The sequence below is a fragment of the Paramormyrops kingsleyae genome, chromosome 5 (assembly GCF_048594095.1).
Source record: "Paramormyrops kingsleyae isolate MSU_618 chromosome 5, PKINGS_0.4, whole genome shotgun sequence".
NCBI classification, from domain to species: domain Eukaryota; kingdom Metazoa; phylum Chordata; class Actinopteri; order Osteoglossiformes; family Mormyridae; genus Paramormyrops; species Paramormyrops kingsleyae.
The window spans coordinates 2,882,893-2,905,387 of NC_132801.1; the positions used below are offsets into that span (position 1 = coordinate 2,882,893).

The window sequence follows — 22,495 nt, forward strand, 5'->3', positions numbered from 1 at the left end:
CAGCAGGGGGCAGCAGTAAACGAAATATATAGTGGCTCCACTTCCCTCGGCTGATTACGACGTTAACTGATGAGCATCGTGCACATGCTGGATGTGCTGGGAGCCCGTAAAGGCATGAGGCAGCAGATACTGGACGCTGCAGTGGGTTTTAGGCATATAAGCTGGCCTGGGAGCTCCGTCTCCTCCCTGCAGGTAGCCCTAAGCGTCGCTTCTGGCTCGATTCGGCGCAGAAGTATCCATCATCCTTCAGTCTCAATGAAGGGGGCTTTTGCGGAAAGAGAAGAGAGACGTTAGTGTTGGAGGAGAAATACGGAGGCTGTGCTCTGCTTGTAGAGTCCGAGTCTCCAGACCTCATGCAGGCTGTGAGTGAGACAATAAGCAGAGAATAGAGTGTAAGGCGGGCTTTGGTTAACATTGTCTGAAAGCCTTTTATCTATGTCCTCAATTAACTCATTTTAAAAACATTTTTATTTGTCTTATGAATATACCCAAAAGCAGTAATAAGCAGAAACACGTTTTATTATTTAAGGAATAATATAGTATTTTTAAATATAGGCCCCTTGCTAATACTTTAAAGGCACAGACCTTAAGTAAATAAAACCTAGATATACCTAGAATTTATTTGAGGAGTTGAAGAACATGCACATGTTGTTTGTTACGGACAGGAAAAACACTTCTGGCTTAAATATAATACTGTGCTTTATTTTTTGATGACTGTAATTTTTGGTAGATAACACTGTATGGCATGTTACAGTACCCCATTTTGACACACACAGAAACATTTACAGATATAGAAAATAAGACAAGTGCTTGTTGTATGTGCAACATCAAGTAATACTGTTTATACAACTAAACAAAATACAAACAAATTACACAAAAGTCACACGAAAGTCGACCCAAAAGAAATGCTTGGCGTTGTCCCGTCAAAGACAAGGTCTGCTGTTTCACACGCGGGACAGGAATTACCTCCCAACACATATGGCTGTTGAATTCCTTCTTTGGTTTATAGAGTCACAGTTGGGCAAATACCGTACCGTGCCTAGGAACCGTTCAAATAACAGTTACAAAAAGTCATACTGTATTACAATAAGCAGCAAGTACAAAACTTACAAAAGGTCTGGTACGAAAGTGCAAAATAGTCGATAGTCTGGTGAGTCGGGGAGTCGGGGGAGTGAGTGCGAGCAGCGACCTGCTCGGCGTGTGTGCAGGAGCTTCGCGGCCTTCAGGTCGGCTGATAAATACTGAATAATAATCTAAACAAGATGGTGCCCACTGGTGTAACGCACGGCAGAAAGGGCTCCTTCACTTCGGTTAGAATGTGCCCTGCGTCTCTCAGCCTTAAGGAAAGATTAACCGGAAAAAAAATAAACAAGGCTAATGTAGTGACAACGTTACAAAACACGCAATGTACCTAAGATGCACAGATCAGGCATGAGACGGTGTTTGAAGCAATTAATGGCTGTCAATATGAGTTTTTTTTTACGAGCTTATTAATGTCGATTGTCCAGAATGAAAGGAAACCGCTTCATATCACGCTAATCAAACCTGATGTAAGAGCTCAATTACCTGTCAGAGACACTCTTTGGAATTACAGAGTTACATACTGTGACGGCAGACAGTGCCCACGTAATGGCGGCAGTATTAATATACGCCTATACATAAACCGATTGAAGCAAAAATCATTGCTTGTCGTCTTTGGTCTTTCAAACAGAGCATTAAAGAAAAAAAGGAAAGAATGATCAGCATTTCCGTGTCCTTCCTCCCCGCGGCCGTCAGAGGCAGATGTTGATCTGTTTGGCCAGCTCTCTCTCCAAATCAGAGATCAGAGTGTCAAAGTCCTTCAGACTCAGCCGGCAGGTGAAGGGAGCGTCCAGGTCCAGTGCCTCAGTCTCCAGGGAGAAGTTGTCCACATAGATGCCCCCTGGTGGGTCCCAGCTGGCCTTCTTTAAGGCCTCCTGCTCGCGCCTCCTCCTCTCCTCCTCCTCGTCCTCCTCACTGTCGCTCCCCGCCACCTCGTCGTAGTCGGCCTCGGCGCTTGTCAGGAAGTCCCCCCCGCAGATGCTCCAGTCGCCGGCGTACCTGTTGCAGGGGGGGCTCTCCAGGCGGCCCCGCCCTCGCCGGGACACCACCACCTCCTGCGGCAGTTCCAGGCGCAGAGGCAGGCGTGGGCCCCGCTGGCGTGGGGCATCCTGGGAGGCGGTGCGGGCAGCATGCGGCGGGGCCAGTCCAGACGTGGAGGGCTTGGAGGGAGGCTCATCCACGGCCCGGTCAACAGGGACTGAGGCAGGGAGACGAGGGAGAGGGTCAAAGGAGGAGGAAGCAGGGAATCATGGGACACAGCCTAGATGGACCAGGGGCTGCATAACACCCCCAACCCCCCCCCCACCCCCACACACACACACACACACACACACACACACATATATACACACTCACTGGGCCACAGCTGCAGCAGGTAGTGCAGGACCTCGATGTGTTTCTTGAAGTCCACGGCGCTGGTGATGTCCTCGCCGTGCGAATACCCCCGGCCCCCTCGCTGGGCGCTGGTGCCAGAGTGGCCCCCCGGGGCCCCGGGTCTCCAGGATTCCTGGCTGGGTGCAAGCAGTACGGGTCCGAAGCACACTGCCAAGTTCTGGCAGGTCATACGGTTGCTGTGGCTGTAGGAAGCGACCAGACTGAGATGGTCCAGGAGCAAGGTGAGCGTGGCCTGGGGGCACCAGAGCAGAGGGGTATCAGGGCAAAGAGGAGTGTCAAAGGGAGGAAGAGGAGTGCCAAAGAGGAGCATCAGAGTGAGGAAGAGGGGGCGTCAGAGAGGAGTGCCAGAATGAGGAAGATGGGTCAAATTGAGGAAGAGGAGCATCAGAATGAGGAACAGGAACATCAAAACATCAAAGGAGTGCATCAGAATGAGGAAAAGTTTAAAATGATTCAACCAGAAATCGTACCAGAAATCATGACCCAGTTACCATATCACTGCGTAGGAATATCGCCGGGCAGCTCGCGCTCCTATTTTCAGCGCAGTGATACGATGGTAGTGATACGATGGCTGTGTGGAGTTCGGTAGAAGAAAATAGTTCCTTCGTTAAACTGCTCCCTACAAATTCTGTAGATTATCTTCAGTAACTGAGTCATGATTTCAGAGATGTTGTGGTTTAATGTATTTTTCTGGCTCTTTAATCACCAGAGAAAGAATGTCATTCGCTCCCATTAAATTCAAATGTCATTCACTCCCATTAAACTCAAATGTCATTCACTCCCATTATATTCAAATGTCATTCACTCCCATTATATTCGAGAGAAGCCTGACATTTCTATGGCCGATACAAGCAGCTCGAAGATAGATGGATGGATGGATGGATGGAATATTTCCATCTTTCTTGTGCAATGACTAGAAATTTTAACTGTCCCCCATCTGACAGCCCAATCTCCAGAGCAGGTAACCTTCTGTTCAAATTAACGAATCAAAACAGCAGTTAACAGAATTTTTAATAGGCATTGGCTGTAATAAAACACAAACGGCTGACAATGATTTATAGCTCTCTTGGGGGGGGGCATGGGGTTAAACTCCACAGCCTCAGGACAGAGGGAGGGCACACTAGTGAGCGCGAGGCCCCCAGTACCCCCACTACCCTCAGTGCACCCTGATCTCCAACAGGACTGGGATGGAAAAAATATTTCAAATAAATAAATAAATCTGACATATTTGAGGCTAGAGCCACATCTGGCAGCTGTGAGACTGTTGTCAATAATTTTCCGTTAATATTTGACTCAGCGACTGAATGCGGTTACTGTCAAATAAACGGCAAAAGTGGGAGGGAGCGAGGGAATGAGAACGAGGGCCAGAAAGGAAGAAGAGAGGGAAAAGAGAGAGAGAATGAGAGAGACCTTCTCTGGCTCCGGGAGACACTCCAGCAGAGCCACCGTGCTTTGGGGCTGCTGCGGGTCCACATGCGTCCTGAAGGGGGCGCCACGGGGCGGCCGCAGAGACATGGCCTCCAGCACCACGTCGTAGAGCGTGCGCGTGATGAGCGGTGAGGGCAGCTCGCGAAGGTAGTCCTTCAGAATGCCTGGGGGAGGGGGCAGTGAGCGGGGAAGGTCACAGCACCGGGAGTGACACTGGCCCCCGCAGTCAGAGAATATTCTAACAAACACAGTCAGCTACCGAAGATGCGTGGAACATAACATCCATTCCACTAGATTGTAAACATACAGGCCCAGGAAGAATAATCATTTAACCCGTGTTTTATTTGGACGCCGTCTCCATGGTAACGACCGGCGTCGCTGACGGGAATGCGGGCGCTAGCTTTCCCGCTAACGCTAACACGGCCGTGCTGCCAAGGTGCCCCACGGAGCCGGCGGCCGGCCGCCTATGTCAGACGGTAAGCAGATGCAGGCAGCAAGAGCCTCTGGAGACCAGAAGCTTCCGTAACTGCCTTGGAATGCCAGGCTGGAAAATTACACTCCATCTCCACAAAGTTAAGCGCTTCTGTTTTAAAGTAAAAAAAAACACTAATTAAAGCACCAAAGCTGGGTGTTTGCTGTCAGCTTTCCTTTGCATTTCAGTTTCACTGGGGAGGGTGGGCATCCGGGGTGGGGCACAGTCAGGTGACCAGCACATTCATTGGCTTCCCCCTCCTATGCCCCTTGTGCTAAAGTCCTCCCCAGACAAATGATACATGCTTCTGGGTCGTACCATATCGCAGGGGGGTGGGCTGGCCTGTCCCGCCCCCGATTAGCAGGAAGGCGGCGAGTGCAGACTGACCGGTGATGACGTTGATGTCCGGGTAGAGCTCCTCGTTCAGAGTGACCGTGGCACTGTCCCGCTCAAACGCGTCCCTCAGCTCCTTCTTCACGGCCGCCGAACCGCAGAGACGATACAGGCCCACCACCTGGGGGCGCCAGAGGTCAGCGATGAGCACGCATAGGTACACCGTCACCAATAGAGGGACACTGTCCCAAGCCCCACACAGCCACCTTCAGTCCCCTCTTTTCAATCTCCGCCACGCTCTTCTGGATCAACAGGGGAACTTTGAGCGCAGTGCCCTCCTTCTCCACCAGGTGGCGCAGCTCCACACCAAACACGCTGGCTGGCTGGAGGTCGCTGGGTCGTGGGGGGGCTGGCTCCCATTGCTCCAGGAGGGTCAGCTTCACATAGAGGAGGCCCCGCGGGTCCAGCTTCACACACAGCTGCTGTGAGCGTGAGCCTGCTGGGGGGGGGGAAAGATTACCAAGTGGTCACTGGAGTTTCAGTCTAATCCTGGTCTAACCCCCTCCCCCATGAAAGAAACCACAGCTGAACGCTGAGATGCCAAATTGACTAAACTTGGGAAACAATTAGTTCAGACTGAGTGCTTGGAACATGCCGGAAAGCCGGGAGAGAGCCGTCTGAGGTCCACCCACGCGGCTCTGCGAGTCAGACTGAACACCAGCCACTCCCCAAGCAGCTCGTAGAACTAAAAATACGAGTGTGTGATGTAATGAGGTGCGTTTAACGCACCGTGTACAGAAACGCCCCGCCCACTCTCTGAAAAGGCCTCTGTTTGTTCACCAGGGGAATGATGGCCTCACACACGCCACCTCTAGGAATCGCTGCGTTACTGCAGTCATCTGTTGAACAATCCAGCTGAAGCTCTGATCCAATCAGCTTGCAGTGATGGGTGTAGGCCCCTCCTGCACAACCCCACCCCCACACACTGCCACGATTCGTCCAGCTTCACAGCCAATAGGTCTCCACGTCACCATAACCCTGTAAAAAACATTGGTACTGCCTGCTTCTCCTTACACACACACACACACACACACACACACACACACACACACACAGGCACACGGCGCCCCCTGGAGGCCAGTGCAACTGGTTTTCTCTCTCCTCTGCCGCCTTGCAGTTTCCTCACAACTCTGGGCTAAAGTTGGGTTTAACCAAGGCACCATGAAGCTGAAATGAACGGCTCACCTCTGAAGAGTGGGGGGATAGCCACGGCCCCCAGGCAGCAGACTCGGTTGCGGGCTGGGGTGGCGGGGGCCTGGGGGGTGCTGGCGGGGGGGGAGCTGGGCTGTGGGGCCAGGATGACTAGCTTGAGCAGCCGCGCGCGCTCCAGCTCCAGGTTGAAGGTGTGATTGAGCGGGAGGGCGGCCCCACGGCACACGAGCAGCGCCGTGCGAGCCCGGGTCACGCCGTCCACCTGGATGGCGCAGAACACCTCGCGGGCCACATCCGGCCGGGCCGAGCGGAACAGCTGGTCGGCGCCAAGCAGGTGCACTGTGAGCAGCCCGGACACCCGCTGGGCGCAGCGCGGCTGCTCCGACAACCGGTACGGCTGGAAGGAACCGGGGTCTAGCCCCGCCTCCCCAGGGGGCGGGGATGTGCTCTGGGGTGAGGGTGGGGCCCCCTGCTTGGGCAGGAGCTCGGGGGAGTCGCCGTCGCTCAGGTAGCCGACCTTGCCGGAAGAGCGCCCTCTAGAGGAACAGCGCTGCGGCCGCGCTGGGGCACTGGTGTCCAGGTGATAGCGGCTGATGACGTTGCTGGAGGCCTCCTTGCGAGCGTCGGGCGGGGAGCTGCCCCCAGCCCCGGCCCCGGCCCCGCCCCCGGCCCCGCCCCCGCCCCCAGCCCCGCCCTGTCCCTGGCCATGCCGCTGTGAGCGCGAGGAGCGCAGGCTCAGCTTCCGCCGCAGTTCTGGCAGCTTGCGCATCTTCAGGGACAGACGCCGCACCGTGCCGGGGGACTTGATCCTGTCCATGACGCTGCTGCCCCCGCCCCCCTTCTTCTGGGCCCCTGGGCTGTCCGAGGGTCCCTGCGCGGTGCAGACACCCCCGGCCGCGGCCCCCGGCACCTGGGCCTCCGGCTGGGCCAGATCTGAGGGGGAAAAAATGACAAAAAACAAAGGATGAAGACGGAGGGTCATTATGTGCAATTAATGGCGAGAAAGAGCAGCCCCACAACGGGACTCGCGAGCGGACGTCTGCACAGCCGAAACCTGTGTTTGATCATGACTCCGGGGATATTTATAGAGAGAGCTGCACTTGCAGGGGTGTATATCCAAAACTGGCAGGAGGCGCTAAAAAAGTCCAGTTTACCTTTTAAAGCCCTTTTTAAACGAATACCGGAATAGTGAATGAGTGAAGAGCGAAGCGGACACCAGCTGCAGTGCGTGTGTCAGAGTGCGAAGTACAAAGATAGGAAAGGTCCAGGTTACCATAGCGATGACCGAGTGGGACCCTTGGGAAGCGAGTTTCTGCAGTAACATACCCAGGAGTGATGGTTAACTCAACAGAAGGTTGGTTTCGTGAAAGTTTTAAAACTTTAAAACAGTTTAACAATTAGGACATAGACTGATATAAGAATCAACATTCTAAAGCTGTTGTTTAGTCCTTTCTGGACGCCGCAAGGTGAGGACACCCTCCATTCAGGTCTCTCAACAGGACATATCCACTACCACAAAGCTACAGCAAAAACTGCAATTCAGAGACACCTTCTGTGCGCCTTAAAGGACGACCAGTGCAGCGACGTCGGAGAGCTTGAGTGTGGCTCTGGGAGCAAAGAACTGGAGCAGCGGTGGGGGGCGGGGGGTGTGGGTGCCAGACCCTTACGTAGACGAGCTTGAATCTAAATAAATGGGGCCTTCTTTAGGCAGAAAAGCAGTCTGTTCTCTGAGGCCTGGCTGCCCCATAAGTGCGCAAATGAGCGGGGCGTCTGGAGGGAAGGCTGCTTGCGGACGGATGTCTGTGGTCGGCAGCAGCGATTATTTGAAGGGGACAGTGGCCTGCGATCGGCCGTCCACGCGCCCCCGGCCTCCCCAGGGAAGAGAACTGATTTACGCCATAGGAATTCCTTGGCAGGCGGAGCTTTCCGCTGCTGACGGTGCGCGACGGCGACAGCCACATCTGCCAGCTAATAGCCCAGCGATTTATTTTCCACAGCCTGACAGCTGGAGGGCCTGAAACACGGCCGGCTGGGAGGGGATGCCAGGTGAGCCTCATCGCCGGCCCGCCCCTCGCCAGAAATGCTGAGGCCACTGTGGAACTCGCTATAAAACCACACTCCCCACCGCCCCATGGATTTTGTGTTTTCTCTGGACACTGAGACGTTCTTTGAGTTCCTCTCAAGAACCACAATGGGGAACAAAATCGGAACCGTTGGAACACGGCAGCGAGCCATCGGCTCAGAGAGCGAAGGTGTCCCGAGGAAACGCTCAGAACATTCCGTCGGGCGTCACGTTTTACGAAATTCACCTCCTGAAGCATGATTTCGTTTGCAGAGAGACCCGCAGGAGGTTGACGTTTGTTCGATTTTGTGCCGCGTCACCAGCGCCACGACCAAACACGAGTGCGCCACATGTTGGGGTCCGAAGCTGGGATGCGACTGAGAACAACAGCACAGAAGGCCAACAGCAGCACAGCCGACGCTACTGCTGGGAACCAGGCTTTGAACACGACAAACGCAAAGGCGGCAGTATCTGCACTGGGACGTCTTCACTGACATCAGATCTGCCTTCAGGTGAAGCAGAAGCCCACCAGCATCCTCGTGGTCACGAGGATTTCATCTCAGCAGCTTGGGGTCCTACTTTCATGTTACTGCATACTGCATGGTAATGTACATCACCTGTAAGTTACTGTTGACTATTTTTTGGTTTATTGTTCCTGATTATTAGATGTTGTTTATGTTTGCAGGGGCGACTCTAGCATTTCACCCGTAGGGAAGCTAAACCCTGTGCTTACATTTGGGTACAAAATGTATCAAAATGTATCAAAATGTATATGCTACTAACTGCTAAATGGTTTTAGAAAAATTCTTTTTCAGGGGGGCTAAGAAAAAAAAAGAGTGGGGTCTGAAGCCCCCCAGTCAGGCCTCAAGCCGCCCAGGATGTCATGGTACCAAGCTGCGGAACCCGTACCTGGGATCTCCCTCCTGCCTGCTGAGGCCGTTTCCACGGCGATGTCCTTGGAGGGGGGGTTCCCAGGGCTCCCCTGTGTGCCACTGCTGCCCCGCCTCTCCGCTGGGAGGCCGCAGTCCCCGGCCTGGACATCCCTCTGGTTCTCCCATGATGCCTCAGTGTCCCTCCTCTTCCAGGGGTCTCCGTAGTCGACTCTGTCCGTTCCTCCTCCAAAACCTCGCAAGTCCTCCTCTTCCGGGATGGGGTTGTACCAAATGTTGCTCTCCCCATCCACCCCTCGCCTCCACTCCGTCAGGCGGCTGGGGAGGGAGAAAGACACCTCCTCCGCCACGTGGGGCTTGCCGCTGGAGAGCACCCAGGCACGGCTGCTGCGTTCCAGGCTCTGGAGGTAGGCCCCCTGGCCAGAGACCTTTACAACGCTGGAGGAAACACAAGCCCCCACTGACCGGGTGAGCTCTGGAAGGCCTGCATTGTAGGTCTGACAGGAAGTCCCACAGATCCCAAGCTCCCTCTCAAAATGTCTGCTTTCCAGGCCATCCTCCACTAGGGTCTTCTGGCTCCAGGCCTGTTGTGAGACCTGGGCTTTTCCTGAGCTGTTCTCCCAGTCCTGGGCTCTGGGTGCTGGGCTGTGAGGTCCCTCTGAGCTAGGGGGGTCCCACGACAGCGAGGGAAGCTTGGCCCAGTTCTGTTTCTTGGCCACGGTTATCTGGGTCCCCCGTCTGACAGAGTCTTGCACCAGCTGAGATGGGGGGGCCTCGACCTCTGCCGGGGGTGATGACACGTTGTTGTTCCCCGGGATGTCTGGGAAGGCAAACGACGGATGTTATTTCTATTGTTAAGATCACAACTGCTGCCATCTCCATTTTTCCTGTTTTTGAGGTTTGCAAGAAATAAATAAATGCACTAATGCATAATAGTAACTGTGCCCGTGGGTAATTATTTGCTGCAATTAACCAATGAAAATAAGCACAATGAGTATCTCATTTAATCTTGATATAGCTAAGCATGGGCCTATTAAACTTAAAACTCCGCAGCCTCAGGCTTTGAAACAGAGGAGAATTGGATCCAAACTCTTGTATAACCAGCCGGCAGCTTCAGTAAACCAAGGCCGCTTGTCGCCAGTTGCCCGCGCCGCTCCGATCCCGCTCCGCTCTGACCCCGCAAGGCTCACGGCAGCGTTCGGTGCTGCCGAATGCCCCGGAAGGTTCAAGGTCATGCTGTTGCCACGGCAAGACAGAAACGAGAGACACAAGCATGGAAGGTAGCTGGAGAACAGCTATAGGAGTGATGAAGCGGTTAAGAGAAGATCAAGGCAGGAACGGTCAGACATCAGGCTGAGAGACTCGTTACAAGAATGGTGATGAATCTAGTTCAGGAATTAGTTACAGGAATGGTAATGTATCTAGTGGAGGGACTAGTTACAAGAATGGTTAACTGAAACTGTTTCTGAAGAGGTTTAGGGAAAGTTTTCTGGATCTCGTACAGATGAATTCCTTGACAGCAAATTCCTTCTGGCCGTGGAGGATAACCTGCTACTTACTACATGATTAGCACGATTGCTAATTGTCATTTTATTTTACTAGGTGTGGACAGACCGTATAATAAGCGATAATAAGCGATAACCCTCCCCAAGCTGCATGGGGTAAAGGTCACACACCTTTAATCACAGCCAGAAAGCTGTTAGCACAAATCCCCACACGGGATGCCATATGTTTCAGGCTAGTTAATGAAATGGTTCTGGAGATGTTTGGTCGTTTAGATGTAGGAAGTGATGAGACCATGGTGAGGTTTTCAGAGAGAGCCGTGAAGTGTGCTGGACCCCAGAACACAGAGACAAATGGACTGACTTGGGATTCATTCTGCAGCCCTGCTAGCCAGCACCATGGATCAACACAACCAAATACAGAGAGTTATTTTCTCGTCTGGCAAAAATCACACTGCATTTCACGGTGGCACTACAAAACTATGAACTTCATGGAGCTCGAGTTGCATTATTATTATATTTCAATTCATATGAGTGTTTAAAACAAATGAAGGCTTTATGTACAGAACAATAAAAAGCAAGGCCAGCTTGAGAAGAGTAACAGACTTTTTGAACTTTTGTACTCAAACTTCGGATCCTGCCTCGGAAATATTGTAAATAAAATGAGAACCATATTTGTCAACAAAAGCAAAAAGACAAGATTACAGGAAGAGTCAGGCTAGAAGGAGAGAGGAGAAGAGAGAAGCAGGAAGGCGAGGTGGGGGGCGCGGGGGAGGTGGCCGCTCTTCCCGTGACACTCTGCACATCTGGATGTCCTCCTCGTGTTCCTGCATGTGACTCGCGTGTCCCGATGCGAGCTGCATCCGGCCGGGGGCACGGCCTGAGTCACCACGCTGTGTCCCTGCCTGTCTGGCTGTTTGCCGGCCAATAGACAGCCTTCCACCCATCCATCCATCCATGGAGGCCTGTCTGCGCAAACACGTGTGTGGAAGCAGGAACATGGACAGTACTGTGCCCATGGCCCCGAGTGTGAGCGCCCCCTGCTGATCCCATGGCCCCGAGTGTGAGCGCCCCCTGCTGATCCCATGGCCCCGAGTGTGAGCGCCCCCTGCTGATCCCATGGCCCCGAGTGTGAGCGCCCCCTGCTGATCCCATGGCCCCGAGTGTGAGCGCCCCCTGCTGATCCCATGGCCCCGAGTGTTAGCGCCCCCTGCTGATCCCATGGCCCCGAGTGTTAGCTCCCCCTGCTGATCCCATGGCCCCGAGTGTGAGCGCCCCCTGCTGATCCCATGGCCCCGAGTGTGAGCGCCCCCTGCTGATCCCATGGCCCCGAGTGTGAGCGCCCCCTGCTGATCCCATGGCCCCGAGTGTGAGCGCCCCCTGCTGATCCCATGGTCCTGAGTGTGCGCGCCCGCTGTTGATCCCATGGCCCCGAGTGTGAGCGCCCCCTGCTGATCTTGCTGTTTGGGTCACCAGGATCCATGGCTACAAGCGACTGTAGACCCCACGATTTGCCCCCCAAGCTGCATGGGGGGGGGGGGCAATTTACTCGGCGCTGATGCACTATCTGACCGTACAGAAACACAGGCAATGTCAGCCAGGCCAGAGCGGTCCCCGATGCTCATTAATCAGCATGGCCTGTGTAGCCTGCCCCCCCCCTGCGGATTCTCAGAATGCATTCCAAACTGAGAGGAAGAGGGGCTCATCCCGTGCTGGGGGGGGTTGGGGGGGGCAGATAGAGAAGGAACAAACAGCCTGATTCTGTGAGGGCTGTGCCTGGGTGGGGGGGCTGTCAATGAGCGGCCTGTCCTATAGCCCCCCCACAGCTGGAGGGGGGCAGCAAACGCGCGTGCACAGACACACACACACACACACACACACCACCCCATTCACTATTCATCACAGCGCCCAAACAACATAACACAGACTTGTATCTTACAAATACTCAGTCTTAGTTCAAACTGCCCCTTCCACCCCGACACACCTGTGTGTGTGTGTATGTATGTGTGTGTGTGTGTGTGTGTGTGTGTGTGAGTGTGTGTGTGTGTGTGTGTGTGTATGTGAGTGTGTGTGTGTGTGTATGTGAGTGTGTGTGTGTGTGTATGTATGTGTGTGTGTGTGTGTGTGTGTGTGTGTGTGTATGTGAGTGTGTGTGTGTGTGTGTGTGTGTGTGTGTGTGTATGTGAGTGTGTGTGTGTCGTAACTCTCAAATTGGTTTGTCTGGAAATATGTGCACCGGCCAATAGCCGCACTCAAATGTTTACATTCCGAATTAAAAGGTTTTTGTGACAGAAGTGCGGCTGAGGTCGCGCCGGAGGGGGGGGTCGGGAGTCTCTCTGTGAGCAGGAGGCCTGGCCGCTGGCTCCCCTTCCCTGCTTCAATGAATAAAGTCAGTGTGTAAATTTCAAATTTCATTAGTTAAGCATTTTTTAGTAACTTTGGTTTAGCGTTCAAAATGTACAATGCGATCCGACCATTCCAACTGGGGGGGGGACCAGAGGGCAGTAAGAATGTTCTGGAAACCCAGAAGACAAACGGTACACAAGCCTAAAATGGAGTCCTCTCTCCCCGGTGTCACCCCGCCCCCCCGCCTCCCCTATCTCCAGGGTCCAAACCTTCCCCTGGCCAGTACACATACCAGGAACCCGCGGGCTGCAGCGACGGCTAAGCACTCTGACCAGAATCTTCTCCAGAAAGCCTCAGTCAAATAATGAAATAGCTGTTTGGGGTGAAACCACGCCAGCGACCAGACTAAGAGCAAGGCCATGAAGAAGCCTCCTTCTGAAAGTCACTCCTAAATCTAATGGAACAACAATAAAAATGGAAATAAATGAAACTTAAAATATTTAAGTGCTTTGGGCAGAGCTGTGGTCTGACCCGCCTGCCTTTGCAGGCTTCCTCTGAGATGTGCAGAAATTTTCCCAGAATGCACCCCACAAACCACCATAGAAATTCTCATGAAAAACTGACTCTCCTCAAGTCACCAGGGGCAAAATCTGTCGGCCCAGAGGCAGAGCGCCATCTTAATAGAGTCGATACGGACACAAAAACAGGCGGGACACACGGGGTCCACCACTATCTTGCAGATCAGCTCAACATTTCAGGAAGACCAGTCGTTTTGCAGGAACCCTTTTGCTGAGCTGATCAGTTGATAGTGGGGGATACTTCAGGAAAACACCAAGATTGGCTGTTTACTTTACTGTTGTTACTCAGTTTCATTTATTACCAGCGGCAGCTGACAGTTAATAGCCAGTAACATCTACCTCCTAAAAGTGCTTTTGGTTCCTTCTGCTGTCGCTGTGTTTCCGAGATCGCAAACAAGAAATGAAGCTTCTCTCCCTCGTTTCTCCGCCTGCCTCCCCCTGGCACTGCAGACACGAGATGCCGAAACTCTCTGTGACAAATTTAAAAAGCGGCCATTATTGATTTGGAGGGAACAGCAGCATGTAATTTGCAATGCTCCCAATGACCATACATGGACATTTCTTGGTTGCCGGTAACCCAGAGATGATGTCATAATTTGTGTGTGTGGGCAGATGCTACCCAACATACAAAACAGTAATCTGACCCAACACTGTGGTGCCTTGCCCTAACACTGGAGTAACTGGACCCAACCCTACTCTGCCATAACATTGGAGACATGTGACAGGACACCACAGTACTCTGCTCAGGCACTGGGTAATCTGACACGACGGTACAGCACCGCGGTACTCTGCTCAGGCACTGGGTAATCTGACACGACGGTACAGCACCGCGGTACTCTGCTCAGGCACTGTGTAATCTGACACGACGGTACAGCACCGCGGTACTCAACCCAGGCACTGGGTAATCTGGCACGACGGTACAGCACCGCGGCACTCTGCTCAGGCACTGTGTAATCTGACACGACGGTACAGCACCGCGGTACTCTGCTCAGGCACTGGGTAATCTGACACGACGGTACAGCACCGCGGTACTCAACCCAGGCACTGGGTAATCTGGCACGACGGTACAGCACCGCGGTACTCTGCTCAGGCACTGGGTAATCTGACACGACGGTACAGCACCGCGGTACTTATCAGCAGGTTTCCTTGATCATGAACCACCCTGGCAAACATGAAGAACAGCAGCATGTTCTTGTTGTTCTCACTGATACTTGCTGAAAAACAAGCTTGTCTTTAATTCTCTCAGTTTATTTATGTTCTGTCTGAAGACCTTGTTTTAGAAAAAATTAAGTTTGCTTGATATCAGCCCAAGAAGATCTGTTGTTTACGAGTTTTTGTCCCAAGACATCCCTAATTATACAGAGAAAGCGTAAATGGCTCCTGTAGGCGATCTAGCAGGCCGTACAGGAAGGGGAAGTAAAATAAAAAATAAAAATGAAAATACTCACCAACTGAAAGGCAGGAAGAGTGGCGGGAGGGAGAGCGGCGTGGGGGGGGGGGGGGGGAGAGCGGCGTGGGGGGGGGGGGGAGAGCGGCGTGGGGGGGGGGAGCGGCGTGGGGGGGGGGGAGCGGCGTGTGCGGGACGGGCACATGAGGGGCAGCTCCAGAACATTAAGGGTTCAGACCCAGAAACTGTGTTAATACCACGAGGGGCTGAGAGTGACCACACCTCTGTCCTCGGTGAATCCGGGGGGGCGAAGGCCGTTAATGACTCAGACGGGGGGGGGGGCACAGACCGGCTCAGGCGACAGAGGTTTGTGAGGGAATGGTGAGGGAACCAGCATGTGCAGATGACAGCAAGAAGGAGGGAGACAAAGAGATGGGGGGGTGAAGATGAAGCGATTCTGCAGATAGAGAAGTGTGCAGGATACAGGGGGCTTCTCATCTGGTGCTAACACACACACACACTCTCTCTCACACACACACACACACTCTCTCTCTCACACACACACCCTCTCTCTCTCACACACACACACACACACTCTCTCTCACACACACACACACACTCTCTCTCTCACACACACACACTCTCTCTCTCTCACACACACACACACACACACTCTCTCTCTCACACACACACTCTCTCTCTCACACACACACACACACTCTCTCTCTCACACACACACACACACACTCTCTCTCTCACACACACACACACACTCTCTCTCTCACACACACACACACACTCTCTCTCACACACACACACACACACTCTCTCACACACACACACACAGACCTGTACTCACATCTTTGTGGGGACTCTCCATTCATTTTTATGGGCAAAACCATGACACCCTTAACCCCTACCCAGCCCTAACCTTAACCACAAGTAACCAAACAAAATATGAGACTTTTGGGTTTTTAATGCAGTCACAGATTTTAATAACAATTTAGTTTCCCCTTTGCAGAGGCCAAAAAATGGTCCCCAAAACATAAAAATTACAAGTTTTTATCAAATTGTGGTGACCAAATGTCCCCATAATATAATGTATACCTGGACCACACACACACACACACACACACAGTCTGCCAGCCTCTGTCCCTATTTTAGGCATAACAAGGAGTGGTTGGGGGGGGGGCAAGAGTAGAGCAGGATGATGTTGTAAAGCAGTGAGGTGAGGGAGGACATATTTCCACAAAGAAGCTGAAATGAGAGAAAATGAAAATGAAAGAGACTACAGGCAGAGTTAAAACAACCATCTGATCAGGGCCCCACGTGGCCTGCTACGCCATCGGCAGACTGAAGGCGACAAGCACCATGACGACAGGCCCACGTGGCCTGCTACGCCATCGGCAGACTGAAGGCGACAAGCACCATGACGACAGGCCCACGTGGCCTGCTACGCCATCGGCAGACTGAAGGCGACAAGCACCATGACGACAGGCCCACGTGGCCTGCTACGCCATCGGCAGACTATAGGTGACAAGCACCATGACGACAGGCCCACGTGGCCTGCTACGCCATCGGCAGACTGAAGGCGACAAGCACCATGACGACAGGCCCACGTGGCCTGCTACGCCATCGGCAGACTGAAGGCGACAAGCACCATGACGACAGGCCCACGTGGCCTGCTACGCCATCGGCAGACTGAAGGCGACAAGCACCATGACGACAGGCCCACGTGGCCTGCTACGCCATCGGCAGACTGAAGGCGACAAGCACCATGACGACAGGCCCACGTGGCCTGCTACGCCATCGGCAGACTATAGGGGACAAGCACCATGACGACAGGCCCACGTGGCCTGCTACGCCATCGGCAGACTGAAGGCGACAAGCACCATGACAACAGGCCCACGTGGCCTGCTACGCCATCGGCAGACTGAAGGCGACAAGCACCATGACGACAGGCCCACGTGGCCTGCTACGCCATCGGCAGACTGAAGGCGACAAGCACCATGACGACAGGCCCACGTGGCCTGCTCCGCCAGAAGCACACTGACAGCAACAAGCACCATGACGACAGGCCCACGTGGCCTGCTACGCCATCGGCAGACTGAAGGCGACAAGCACCATGACGACAGGCCCACGTGGCCTGCTACGCCATCGGCAGACTGAAGGCGACAAGCACCATGACGACAGGCCCACGTGGCCTGCTACGCCATCGGCAGACTGAAGGCGACAAGCACCATGACGACAGGCCCACGTGGCCTGCTACGCCATCGGCAGACTATAGGTGACAAGCACCTTGATGACAGGCCCACGTGGCCTGCTACGCCATCGGCAGACTATAGGTGACAAGCACCATGACGACAGGCCCACGTGGCCTGCTCCGCCATCGGCAGACTATAGGTGACAAGCACCTTGATGACAGGCCCACGTGGCCTGCTACGCCATCGGCACACTTACAGTGACAAGCATAATGATAGGCCCATCAGGGTGCCAGTCACATGACCTGCAGTGGCTGCCTACCCCGGCCTAGAAGGTGCACCAAACCCCCCCCCAAAAAAATGCCAAAGGCTGCCGGGTAAATGTCTGACCCTGTGATAGACCTCTAACTTAGCTCTCAACTGCACATGTGTGTTTGTACGTCTCGAGGGAGACAACGAGGGGGTGTGTGAAAACTAAAGAATTCCACTGTGGGAGCTTCATCATCGCAGCAATGCAGAGGATTAGCCAACTCGTTTAGTGCGTACTTCCGGTCTACATGACGGAATGTTTGGTTTCAAGCAAGAATCATCGGGAATAATGTTGCCCCATCCCAAAGCGCTAACATGACCTTTCCACCGCTACTAACTAGCTTGGGTGTTACTGCGAGACCAACATCGGCCTCATGGTGCCTGGAACCTGAACACTGTGTAAACATCAGCATTCATACACTGTGTTCAGCAGCACAGACATCGTGTCAAATATGATATGGCAAGTAACATTATGACAATAAATTATCATTTTATACATATAAAAGCTGTTAAAAATACACAAGTCAACACATCCTAACAAACAGGCCAATAGTATGACCCAACAGATGAATACAGAAGTGGCATTAATCAAAGTTTCAACATTCAGCACTCAAACTTACAGAGTGAGTAAGAAAAACAACAAACCAAGACTATATGATTAAAGCAGGTCTATGTATTGACATAAAGGGGCGTTTCAGGAATGGTATACAGAGACCACACTGTGGAAAAAAAGTTATAAGAAGAGAAGTAGAGGAAAAAATATCACAGTGGTCCTTTCAGCTGGCCAACATCGCCAGCTACTATACTACCCGGTGCGTCAGCGCGCGCGCCTTTCTGAAGCGGGTTCACGAGGGGCGCGCACAGCGCGGATACGGCGTCCCCGTTCAAATTGGCCCGGGGACCCGAAGGAGCAGCACATTGCATGCTGGTGGAGTCTGGCTACGGCCGCAGTTTGGTTTACTGATGTGTCAACGTACTGAGACACGGGGAAAGTTTTATATAAGTCGGAAGCCAAGCTGAAGCAAAATAATACAATAAAATAAACCTGATACATGTTCATCTGCTCTTCGCACTTTATTAGCTACACATGGCTGGTTCACGATTAAATTACAGGCCAACGTCCGACTGACAGGTATCTGGAGGAGGCCCCTCCCAAGCAGAGCAGCGGCTCCGGCAGTTGGACGTTTCACTTATGTAAGGAGGGCATATCTGCAGACAGACGCGTGTCCGTCTCCTTATCGCAGCTAAGGGTACGGGGTATATTCCCAGCGCTGGGCTCTGCAGCACCTCGGCCCCGTGTGAAAGTGGCACTTCATGGTTGCACGACAAGCTTCAGCGACATGAATGCGGAAAATGTAAACACGCACAGTGACGGCTCGCTGTCCCGGTTGCAACACAAGTTTTATTTTGGAAGGCTACCATTCCCCAACGGCACGTAGGCACTGTCATGTTAATTATTAAAAATGACCAAATATGTTTGTACGGCGAACGACTACGTTCCCATTTAATGCATACGGCAACATGCAGGTAAGAGGACAGTAACAAAACATTATTAATATGAATCATAATAATTATTAAAATACTTGGAATGCCCTTCTGTGCTAAAGTGCCCAGCAGAACGAAAAACAGATTTCGAAAACTAGGCTATATTTCGATGCTCTTTTCTCATGTCTGATACACTGGTTGCTATATTGTCGGTCGTAATGTACTAAATATTACAACATTAACTATATTAACTTATTATAAATTGTATATAATTAACGCATGTAATGTTGCCCATCACACTTACCCTCAGGCTTCGGGTCTGTTTTCCTCCGGGATCTGTCTCTGCCTCGAAGCCGAGAGAAAGTCCTCTTCAGCAGAGGTTCTGCCATGATCTGAGCGCCCTACGTGCTGCGCCGATCGGGATGTAGAGAAGGAGACGCCGCCGCTGTTAGATGAGCCGAACGCCGCGGATCTGCACATGGGACGCAGGCGTGTCGGGGAAGGCAGCGTCTCCCTGCGCCTCCATGCCTCTGCAGCCAGCTCCGCCTGTCCCGTTCCCCCGGAGAAATTTCACAGGAAACAAATTCCAGGGATTCTTTCCCAAACTTTTTTTCAAACCTCCTCCAGCAGAGAAAGGGGCTCCAGAGTGATCCTGCGTTTATGGGAGCTGTAGTTCAGAATTCCCCAGATCTTGTATAATTAGGGCTAAGTATGTTTTTCCCAGCGTGGGCTAAACTTGAATAATAATTGACATTTTAAAAAGAAAACGTTAAAATCGAGAATTTATCTCAGACATTTAACGAAAACAATTAATGGTCTCAAGAATCCCGCGATTACACACTAAAAAGATCCGCAGCTGAATTAATACAGAAAAAACAGCTGAACCTTTCAATGGGGCCCGTTCCACTTTGTAGCTCAGAAAGTCACCCAGAACATGCACTGCACACCGACATCGGCCGCCGAGGAAAGGACATGCAACGCTTCCCACAGGCTCTTTCGGTTAAACCCTTTATCAGGGTAATTCATTCGGACTGGCCGTAAAAATGGTAAAGAGGGTCACCCTGAATGACTGGCCGGCAGAGCAGCTAATTAACGCGATGTACTGTGGTCAGTCCCAGGCAGCTTGGCTCACAAAGCAGGCGGTACGCGCTGGGTGGTGGGCGATTTAGAGGCGCCAATTAGGCTAAATGCATGTCGCAGTACAAGGAGGGAACCAGAGTGCCCCGGGCGCGCGCAGGCACACAGACACACAGAGTGCACATACACACACGCACGCACACACAGAGTGCACACACACACACAGTGCACACAAACAGAGAAAGAGAGAGATTAGGTATCTATATCTTTGTGGGGAATCTCCATTCATCTTAAAGGGCATATCCCTAAAGACAACCTTTCCTCTTACCGAGCCCTATCATTAACTAAAATAAAATTAATCAAACACAATACAGTACTTCTGTGGCCATGTTGGCTGTTTTTTGGATTGCATTCAGAGATTATCGTAAAATTGAATTTTCCCTTGTGGAGACGGGAAAATGTCCCCAGAATGTAAAAAGTATCAGGATTTTATTACAGTACATTGTGGGACAATTAAGTTGGCTCTTCTTGAAAATGCAGTCTAATTCCTTTTAAGATCTGAATTAGCCGTGGTATTCTTATATTTTATTAAGACAAATAGATGTCGACCCTTGTGCGGAGCGAAAATGAACCACAGAAATAACATTCTGGGCGATACTGTTCTTGAAATTTCACCCATTGGTCTTATAACGGTCACTGGCCGCAGAGTTTTCATTGACCTCGCAACGGAGTGACAGCTGTGATCATTAGCGCGTCTTTCCGACCGTGAAACTTACACAAATAGCTAATTACATTTTGAACAGGAATTCACATGCTGGCTGAGGGGATGGATGGAGGTCCGGTTTAATCTGGCCCCCTGAGTCAGAGGCGGCGCAGTAAGAGGTAACACTTAACGACAGAAGTGCGTGTGAGACACAGGATATGACAGCGGTGACACTGGTGACATTAACCTTGTCTCCCTCTATTCCCAAATATAATCCCAAACAGCCCCATATGCCGCCACGCCCACACCAACATTTGTTTTATTTATTTTTTTCTTCGTCCGCTGTTTAAGGCCAGAAATAGACCGCGTTCGTGAGTGTGAGATAATTTCAAGGAAATTCAGCCCGAAGCAAAACATGTTTGCTGCCAAGAAAAAAAAGGGGGGGGGGGGGTATCTTTATAGAGGAAACAAAGGACGGGAGGGGGCGCGAAATTGGTTATGTGTGTGTTTGAGAAAATACCTTTGTGTTATTGAATATTTCAAGCGTCAATGTGACACATTACAGAACTCTAACTGAATTATAAACCGTGTTCTAGCTTGGTAGGTAATTCATTAATACCGATTTATAATTCACTGATCTTCATTAAACTTAAGTAGCATAGCTGAAAAGCGTAATTACTCGACTTGTCCGTAAATGGTCAGATGGATTTCCTGGAGACGTTAAATCATCGCCTTAATATCGACATGAATGAATTGCTATGAATCGATGCATTGGCGCATTATGTTACATTGTTGCCTGATGTTCAGGAAGCGGAAGAGGATGTGCTGAGGATGGGGGCTTTTTCTGGTTTCTACACTTTTGGGTCGCTTCCAAGTGGCGAGGCAGCGCAGCTGCTTTATCAGGCCAGATTCCGAGGCTGTCAGTAGGGAGCAAGTTCAGCTGTGCGACAGCGCCCTCTGGCGGTACATTAAACAGATTCCGTTCGATCGTAGTCGCATTCCACCGACATTATCGTAATCCTCCTTAATGTTTACCATTTTATGCCACTGAAACGCCTGTAACAAAACATTCAGTAATTAAGTCTGCATGAACATTTAACTGAGGAAGAATGTGAATTATTATTCTAGTACTGAAAATAAAAACAACCATAATGTTGTGGTTTAAATTAGTCTATTAGTGAAAAACGTTGGCGTATACTCAACATAATGACAGCTGAAGCTGTTTTAGACTTGTAGATAACTAGCCGAAAGTGCAAAGGGTGAGCAATACGTTCCTTTCTGCCACAGAGGGTTTGCAATAGAGTTCCCGCCGCTCAGCGACGCAGAGCCAGCCGGCTGCCGGGCACCTGGAAAGGCATCAGGAAACGTTTACTCACGACTTTCCAAGCTTCCGAGCAGAACCCACCTCAAAATGTGTCCAGATCCGCCATAACTCGACCGCAACACAGGCGAAGTACAGTTTGTATATACTGCATACTTGCCACCTGAAATAAATGGAAAACCTATGACAATGTCGCTGGTCTGAATACTCCATAGAATTTGTCGCAGAATATATGTTTATTATTATCGTTCACATAGAAGAATACTTAAGGTTTCCAACTATTTGTGCTGTCGTCACTTCTTTAAGTTCTTCCAGTAACTGTTATAAGCCAGCTGCAGAGTCTATCACGAGCAGCCTGCTGACTTGCTGATGTTACCGGCTCTGTGCCCTGGATCGGCGCCAGCTTGCAAACTCCGCCGGCTACCGGGGACACGGTCAGACTGGGCTGGACTGCATCCCTCAGGCTTACAGCTTTGCTGCTTTTGGGCTGTTTTATTAGGTAGGGCGGATGGGCGCATTGAGTTTGAGATAATCATTAATCAGTCTTAAATCCCACTGTAAACCCATCAGAATTTTGACTTTGCCAAGCTGGGGACCACATTTCTGTCCAGGCTTCTCAAAGGCTTCGGCAAGTTTCCATGCAGAACCTGCTCCTTTGACGGCGCGAAACTCCAAAAGCTCCCAGTCTCCCCTTTTTAGCGATTCGTGTCTTAT

The 22,495-nt window shown here is 51.7% G+C and overlaps 1 protein-coding gene across 1 annotated transcript; it reads right to left on the reverse strand.

The window, feature by feature from the left end:
• Positions 1-681: 681 nt before the first annotated feature.
• Positions 682-22,150, reverse strand: LOC111837652 (rho GTPase-activating protein SYDE1). The gene is made up of 9 exons (XM_023799890.2): positions 22,047-22,150; positions 18,985-21,944; positions 8,892-9,692; positions 5,954-6,853; positions 4,975-5,204; positions 4,763-4,889; positions 3,886-4,067; positions 2,437-2,707; positions 682-2,278 (listed from the first exon to the last, which is right to left on the reverse strand). The coding sequence occupies exons 2-9, from the start codon at positions 19,067-19,069 to the stop codon at positions 1,773-1,775; spliced, it is 3,102 nt and encodes a 1,033-aa protein (XP_023655658.2). The 5' UTR covers positions 19,070-21,944; positions 22,047-22,150; the 3' UTR covers positions 682-1,772.
• Positions 22,151-22,495: the final 345 nt, after the last annotated feature.